At 40.2% G+C, this 8,478-nt stretch overlaps 1 protein-coding gene across 1 annotated transcript; it reads left to right on the top strand.

The window, feature by feature from the left end:
* The first annotated feature begins 710 nt into the window (after positions 1-710).
* Positions 711-6,154, top strand: LOC118481039. Its single transcript, XM_035976124.1, has 2 exons — positions 711-1,833; positions 6,120-6,154. Exons 1-2 carry the CDS (start codon positions 711-713, stop codon positions 6,152-6,154), a joined length of 1,158 nt encoding a protein of 385 aa, XP_035832017.1.
* The last annotated feature ends 2,324 nt before the right edge of the window (positions 6,155-8,478 follow it).

The following is an 8,478-nucleotide window of genomic DNA, read 5'->3' as shown; positions in this document are numbered from 1 at the left end:
GCTTACGGTGGCTACCGTAAGCTACGGTAGTGCCCAGTCACTTTTGATAAGTTTGGTATATTTTAGTTATTCGGATCCGTTTTCAAGCGTAGTTTCGTTTATGCCAATTCTTAAGGACCGTAATACTAATGTTTGTTAAAATTTTCAGCTTTTAGGTAATACAGGCACGTGGATGATGGTCAAGTCAAAGCTTCCGAACCGAACACATTCAAGATCATGTTCCGCTACTTTTGTTAATACTTGTCATTAGTAAAACTTATGTAATTAAAGGAATACTTGTGTATCCTAATGTTGTTTTTGAACGTTGGTTAATCTAGAAATTGCTAAACTAAGGTTATGTAAATGTTTAGCTTGATGTTTATAATGAATAGTCTTATCTTGTCGGTAAGAATTTATATTTCTTAAAGTAGAGTGTTACAAGTTGGTAATCAGAGCTAAGGTTAAAGATAAATGTGTTCGGTTCAAGGCTTGATCAACATCCGGTAAGAATTTATTTGAAGTAAATTCTAAATTGAAAGATTAGAAAGAATAGTCATTTAATGTGTATGGGAGGAGTATAATAATATACTCGAACCTGGGAAGTACACTTAGCATAAATGGTTAAGGCAAGTTGTATACTTGGCCAAATAGTGAGTATGAATTCTCATGAAAAAGTATGAGAATGATTGAACGAATTATTTATCGAATTATTTTTATATTTCAGTAAGAAGATGTCGGGAGGTGCTAGTAACAATATCCTATCCCTCACTATCGACGAGTTAAAAGAAAAGATCTCTGAGGAAGTCGGAAGGGCTATTGAAGTTAGCCTACCAAGATTTATAGAAAGACTACAAAATACATTACTTTCAACTATGGAGGAAAAGATAGGCGAACTAAGAGAAGATCTTACCAATGATAGAGGTAAGTCCAAAGAAAAGAAAGGTTGTTCTTATAACAAGTTTATGGCGTGTAAACCCCCGATCTTCAATGGAGAGGTGGATCTAATTGCTTGTCAAAGGTGGATAAGCGATATCGAAGGTGTTTTTGAACGAACACACTGTGATGCAAGCGACTTCGTGGCTTTTGGAACTGGCCAACTTAGAGGCCAAGCCAAGGATTGGTGGGACAACCTCAGAAATGAAAGGGGTGTTGAAGCAACGAGGGCGATGACCTGGGAAGATTTTAAAACACCATTTCTCAAACATCATAGCCCCAAGGCGGTAATCAATAAGATAAAAGAAGAATTCATGCAATTGAGGCAAAAGGGTGAAACCGTTGATAAAATTACGGGGACATTTATGGATAAACTCAAGTTTTGTGATGAGTTGGTCAAAGCCGAAGAACAGAAAATTTATTACAATCATACCATGCTTAGGGCCGAATATAGGGAGTTTATGACTCCCTCACATTACGAAAGCCTCACCGACATAATCAATGCGGTGTGGGAGCACGAGATTGAATTGAAAAGGCAAGTTGAAAGAGGTGAGAGAAGGGCCTTGGATGAAAACCCGAGTCCCGCAAAGAAGTCGAAGGTAGCTGAATCTTCGAAGAAGGGAAATGCGAAAGGAGGTTCCCCAAGTTGTAAGATATGTGGACGCGCCCGTAAAGGTGAATGTTATTTTAAGAACAAACCTTGTGTTGCATGTGGCAAAACAGGGCATGGGGTTTCAAACTGCCCAGACAAAGTGACGGTGTGCTATAAATGTTATCAGCCGGGTCATAAAAAGTCAGAATGTCCGGAACTGACAGGAAAGAAAGAGGGTGCTGACTCCAAAAATGAAACCCCAAAGTCAAACGCAAGGTCGTTCCAAATCACTGCTGTGGAAGCAAAAATGGAACCTGACGTGGTTACAGGTATATTTACTGTAAATTCTGTTCTTACGCGTGTCTTATCGATACGGGTGCGAATAAGTCTTTTGTTTCTCATAGATTTATTCAAAACCCTTTGTTTACATTAACCAAATTGCCTATGCCGATGGAAGTAGAAGTAGGTAATAACAAAAGTTTTATTGTTTGTGATGTATGTCGGGAATGCAAACTGAATATCGATGGCGAGGAATACTCCATTGATCTAATACCCATGTCTATGGGTGAATTTCAAGTGGTAGTTGGAATGGACTGGTTGTCTCGCTACCACGCCAAGGTGATATGCTTACGTAAGGAGATACACTTAACGTCTCCGAGCGGAAAGCGTGTCATCATCTATGGGGAAAAGACTTGTAATCCCATGGTGTGTTCGATGATAGAAGCCCGTAAATTTATACTACACGGATGTAAGGCGTATTTGACTTACATAGGTGATGTGGAGAAGGAAATGCCAAGGATTGAAGACTATTAGGATCTGAGTTTGGATTGATTGTGATTTGTGTTTGATATTAGATGAACAAATGAAAGAGTAGTGCAGCGGAATTTAATGGAACCAAACTTTTCACAATCAAACAGAAGAAATGCTATCAATAATACATTTTCTAACACTGAATCAAATGATTAAAGTTATTTTTAAACTCTGATTACAATGTGTGTATGATATGCAAACTCCCCCTCAGCCTGAGCTCAGTGTTTGTTCGTGCAGAAAGAATATGGTGAATGAGCTAAACAGAATAGTACAGAGTACTGTTCTATTTATAGGCACTTGCAAACCACCGAGCATCAAAGCTGACGTCACCATGAAAGTGACATCTAACCTCCTAACAAACTCTAACCTCTGATCTATACAAACATTGCTATGCTAACTACTGATATTACATTTCAATGCATAAACTAAACATAAACTGTTGCTGCATCCTTCCACTTCTGTGAACCCAGCAGTACTTGTCATGATCAGCAGAGCTTGAACCAAGGCAGTAGATTGAGCAGCAGAGCTTTAGTTCTTCTATCAGACTTTGTCTTGGTCAGCAGTTATAGGTCAGCAGATTGCATGATCAGCAGATAGGAGGTCAGCAGATGTTGAAACCACTTTCAAGGGGAGAGACTTGCAACCAGACATCTGCTTATTTTGAATCTACTGATGTGATCCAGTTTGGGCTTTTATTATCTGTTCCTTTGGTAGGGTTCAATCCCAACAATCTCCCCCTGGAACAGATAATGCCAAAACTCTCCATCATTGTAGATTTTTATTGCCTCAACAACAGTTCCCTTATTTGCCTTTTTGAATTGTAGTTTGAAGGTTAAGGCATCTGTATCATCTTCATCCCTGCTAAGTGGAAGATCAAGGAGATCCTGCAAATCTTCAAATCTTAGGCCAAGAGCTTGTTCCCTTGTAAATTTCTTCACTTCGCCATCTGCCTTGACTATAGTCAATACGTGGTACTGTTTGTCAGTTTTCCACTCTTGTATTTTTAGGCGAGATGGGTTTCTTGGGAGATTTTTATTTGTTGAGGAGTTTGGTGAGGCTGGCCTATTCATAACTGGCTGAGCAGTATGTGCAGATTTTTCCAGTTCAAATTCTTCTTTCAACATTAGCAACGTGCCCGTTTTCACAACGGCATTTCCAGTAAGAATCTCTTGAACTGTTTCAGAACCTAACTGGCTTTGTCTCCTTCTTTTGTAGATGGCAGTACCAGCAGAAGCAGTGGTTCTTTTGAGATGTGGCCTTGATGATCCTTTCGAAACCTCTGCTTTGGAGTAGTCAGGCTTTTGTGGAGCTTTTGGATCTTTCTTCCTTAGCTCTTCCAAACTCTTGTAGGTGGCCCTGACCCTCGCTTCTCCCCACTTAGACACAGAGTTCTTTGACCCATATTCAGCAATTATCAGCTCCTCTTTCATTCTCTTCAGCTCTAAGGCCTTATCAGCTTCAACCCTTTTAAATTTTTCTGGGGGAGTCTGTTTGACTTTATTCTTGATCATTTCATGAATCATGGCTACTTCCTTTTCAAGCTCAGGAATAGTCCAGTTTCTGAACATGTGCTTCTCCCCCTTGTATGTCTTGTAGGTCATGATGTTTTCAATGTAGTCTTTTCTCAAGGACTCATATGCCTTTTCTGAGATTTGCTGACATACATTCTTTGCAAACTGTTCCAAAGCTTTGACCTGTGTAAGCAGAAACTGATAGTTTTGTTGATACTCTCTATCAGATTTCCCTTGTTTATTTTTGATTGAGATATCCTCTGCTTGCTTGGCCTTGATTTTCAAGTATTCTTCAATATTAGTTGGCCTGGGATATCCTTCAATCGATGGCAAGCTCCTTTTGGCAGGGTCATCCTCATAGTAGAAGGACTTAATTTCTTCTCTGACTGTTACAAGTTCAAGAGGAAATTGAACACCTGCAGGAGGTAAGGGTTTGTACAGTTGAGCTGAAGAGAGAGGAATGGGTTTTGAAACTATGACAAGTGCTTAGGATTTTGAAGCTTTTGGTGGTGGTGATGGAGAATCATCATCTGATATGACAACCCTTCTCCTTTTTATATTAGGGAGGGCAGATGATGTTTTGGGTGAATCAGTGATTTGTGGTTGACTAACAGCTGTTGAAACAACTGGTGTTTCAACCACTGTTGTCATTACAGCAGATGTTTTGTCATCTGCTGTCTTCTGCTTTAGGGCAGGAACAGATGGTGGTGGTAAGGCAGTGGTGATGGTGTGTGTTGAAGTGGTGTGTGTTTGAGTGGGAGCAGTTGTTGTAACAACTGTTTGGGTGGAGGTTTGATGTTGGTGGCTTTTGGACAGTGATTTTGGAGTGTGCTTTTGAAGGCTGGATGGTGTGAATTTGGGTTTCCTTACTTTTCTAGTAAGATTTCTTTTTGGAATCGGATTTTGATCATCCTTTTCACCAGAACAACCCTGCGCATTCAGCTTCATGAAAGCTTTCTTCTCCTCATTCCACCTTGACAAGGCCTTTGCCGCTCTATCCCTTTTTACACTTATGACAGCATCATCAAGTGCATTCTGGGTAACATCAACCTTTTTACTACCATCTGGCAAAATATCTCTGAGCATTGCACCTGTTACTGTATCAAGATATAGCCCATTTTCAATCCCTTTCTTTGTCCACTCCTTGATTTTCTCCCCCTTTTTTGGCATTATCTGCAGGGAGGTCATCAATATAAAGTACAGTCGGAGGAGCAGTGCCAGTGGTTTTCAGTAATTGGGCCTTAAGAGCCTTGATGTCATCGTTTGTATCCCGAAACCTAGACTCCATTGCCTTTTTGAGCTCTTGAACATGTTTGGCATGTTGGTGCTCGGCCAACTAAAATTGTTAATGGAGAAAAGGTTGAAAGAGGTTCCAGAGCTCATTTGTAACATCTTTTGAATTGTTAACAATTGTTGCAGTATTTCTTTAATTTCTGCAACAGATGTATCCAATTTTTCAACACGTTCCGTCAATTCTTGGTACTTTAAACCATCACCCAAGTTAATGGGATCATCAGATTTCCCACTAGCAGTGGTTTTATCAGAAGTTGAAGTAGGGAGTGAACTCCAAACATCAACAACTGATGCCCTTTTTTCTTGGTACTGGGGTCTTCTTCCTTCAATACTTGATAATCTTTTGATGTTACCAGTGGTTAGTACAAACTCACTGGCAGATAACAGAGGTGTTATAGAAGGAATTGCCTCCAAGGAAGTCTTATGGATGTAACCACTGTCCAAGTGTAAACCTGTAGGTTCAACACTTGTAGTGGCTGCTTCACTTGGAATACCACCAAGAGTTTCATGTAACTCAAGGGGTGTAACCTCCTCAGGTTGTGTTGGTGGATTAGCAAAGATTGATACATCAAGCCCAGTCTCTTGTTGAGGTATTTTCTCATGAACAGGTGATTGAGAAGGACTGGTTTGTGCTAGGTTCAAATCAATTGCATCCAACAGCAGTTTGGTGTTTGGTGGAATTGGGGATGTGAAAGTAGGTTTAGAAAACGGAATTGCCCCGGGTATTGGGCTGTGGAGGATGGAAACGAGTGCTTCCAGAGCCTCATGATGTGGTGACCCTGTGTGTACAACCTGTTCTTTTTGTGAAGATACAGGAGGAGTTTCAGGTATAGGTTGAGATATTTCTACCAACTGCTGTGAGGAAGTAGCAGCAGTGGTTTGTTGTGATTTTTGTGCAACCACAGGCAGTTGCTCTGGTATCTCATCCTCCAAAGTTGCCTTTTTGATAGGTTTGGGGGGTTTTTGATTTTTCTTTTTCTGTGGTTTTTTGGTGTTTTTAGGTGTGGATTTCAAGACAGTTGTTTGGCTGCCTTGATCACCTTGAGCAGTGGGCTCAGCAGCAGATACCTGAGGAGCAGTGTTTGCTGCTAAAATCTGCTCAGGCACCTCTGCTCGTGTTTTACAAGGTGTTGACATTCTTGAAAATGTTTCAGCAGTTAAGCTGTTCATTTGAAACGAGTCACCTTGGTTTATTACCGCAATATCATCCTTACTGAACTTCATTGAGAGAGGGTATGCAGACACAATGATGAAGAGGGATACCTTGCAGATCATCGAGTTGAAAGACTTCAGATATGGATTGCGGTGTTATTCGGACTGCTTTCTTCTACAGAGTAGAGTTAATGGCTATGACATCTTTTCCTTGTTTTTCAAGGGTGGCATTTTTCCAAAACTCTCTCTGAGTTTGCATGTAAATTGGTGCATCAGCGGTCAACAAAGTTTTGTACTTTGAAGCGTTGATAATATCAAGGATGGAATCAAATGTATCGATATTGCTGGGTTTTGTGAGAAGACCCAGTAGATTGTGCGATGGTTTGTGTGGGATGTCGGTGGAGGTAGCCTTTTGAGAGGCCCCTTTTGAAGCGGATGATTTCGATTTTGTCATTTTGAAGATGAGGATCGAAAATGAGATTGTGGAGTGATTTGAAGAAATCTGATGAAAACTGCTTTGAGAAGAGAATTTTTGAGAATTCAATTCGACAGTGAAACCCTGTTTGGGTGTTGAAAGGGGGTTTTATGGAGGAAGAGTGAATGCTGACGTGGCAGCAGTTACAAAAGGTCTGACTACTAAGTACTGTCCGCATGCCATCCCCTGGTGAAGTGAAGGACAGTACTTTTGAATAGTACTTTTTGTGAAAACAACTGGTGAAAGCAGTAGTTACAATGGAAATGGAGGACAGTGGATGCTTTTCACTATCAGTAGATAGATCAGCAGTGGAGACAACATTGATTATGATCATCAGTGGTTATCAAGAAAAAGGAGAACAGGGGATGACTTTCAGCAGTGGACAGACTTTTGTAGTAGCACAGACTTTTGAACCCAATCGGTGGTTATGGCAGACTTTTAGGATTTTAATGAAAAATTCATTTTTAGCTATTTTTAAGGATGGATTTTTGATTTTCTGAAAACATTTTGATGCTTTTATTCATAGAAAAACAGGATTTTGCCTGTTATTCCATGTTGAGCATGCCAATCCTAGAGATCAAGCTTTCAAAGGTAGATGTGTCTAATGCTTTGGTTAGCACATCTGCCAGCTGATCCTTAGTTGGAACATGATGCAGAGAAATCAAACCTTTTTCATAGCAATCCCTCACAAAGTGATGTCTGATGTCGATATCTTTGGTGGTTGAATGGGAAACTGGATTTTTGATGATATTTTCTGCTGCCTGGCTGTCCAACATGAGTGGTGTCTTCAAGGCAGTGATACCAAAATCCAGTAACTGATTCTGAAGCCAAAGCAGTTGGGCTGTACAGCTTGCAGCAGCTATGTATTCTACCTCAGCAGTGGATGTGGAAACAGCTGCTTGCTTTTTGCTTTGCCAAGACACTAAGCAATTGCCTAGGAATTGGCACCCTCCTGAAGTGGACTTCCTTGTTTTATCACATCCAGCAAAGTCACTATCTGAAAAACCTGAAAGCTCAATTTTACCATTAGCTGGATACCAGATACCAAGTGTGGGAGCACCTTTGAGGTATCTTAATATCCTTTTTACAGCAATAAGGTTTGACTTTCTAGGGGATGATTGGGATCTTGCACAGACACATGTTGCAAACATGATATCTGGTCTAGATGCAGTTAGGTACAATAAAGACCCAATCATGCTTCTATATAAGGTCTGATCAACCAAATCATCATTTTCTTCAGACATGATCAATTTGTTGGTTGCAATGGGTGTACTACATGGCTTACAATCATCCATATCAAATTTCTTTAAAAGTTCTTTTGCATATTTGCCTAGATGGATGAAAGTGCCATTTTGCAGCTGCTTTACTTGGAGACCAAGAAAGCACTGAGTTCACCCATTGCACTCATTTCAAACTCAGCTGTCATGAGTTGTCTGAACTATTCACACATTTTATTACATGTGCTTCCAAAAATGATGTCATCCACATAAATCTGGACAATCATCAAATCCTTCCCTCTCCATTTTAAAGACAGTGTTTTATCAATCCTGCCTCTGGTGAAACCAATGGAAAGTAAAAAGGTGGAAAGAGTTTCATACCAGGCTCTGGGTGCTTGTTTCAAGCCATACAAAGCTTTGTTTAGCTTGTATACATGATCTGGATAAAATGGATCCTCAAAACCTGGAGGTTGACAGACATATACCTCTTCTTGAATTTTACCATAGAGGAATGCA

The sequence above is a fragment of the Helianthus annuus genome, chromosome 8, assembly GCF_002127325.2.
Source record: "Helianthus annuus cultivar XRQ/B chromosome 8, HanXRQr2.0-SUNRISE, whole genome shotgun sequence".
Taxonomy (NCBI): Eukaryota; Viridiplantae; Streptophyta; class Magnoliopsida; order Asterales; family Asteraceae; genus Helianthus; species Helianthus annuus.
The sequence above is the reverse complement of the archived record's forward strand: the minus strand, read 5'-3'. Positions and strand labels throughout refer to the sequence as shown.

What these genes read in the sequence shown, in the direction of transcription:
- LOC118481039 (XM_035976124.1), top strand. Translation starts at nt 711, where the DNA reads ATGTCGGGAGGTGCTAGTAACAATATCCTATCCCTCACTATCGACGAG. An exon ending in GGAACCTGACGTGGTTACAG is followed by an intron (nt 1,834 to 6,119) that starts GTATATTTACTG and finishes TGGTGTTTTTAG; the next exon opens with GTGTGGATTTCAAGACAGTT.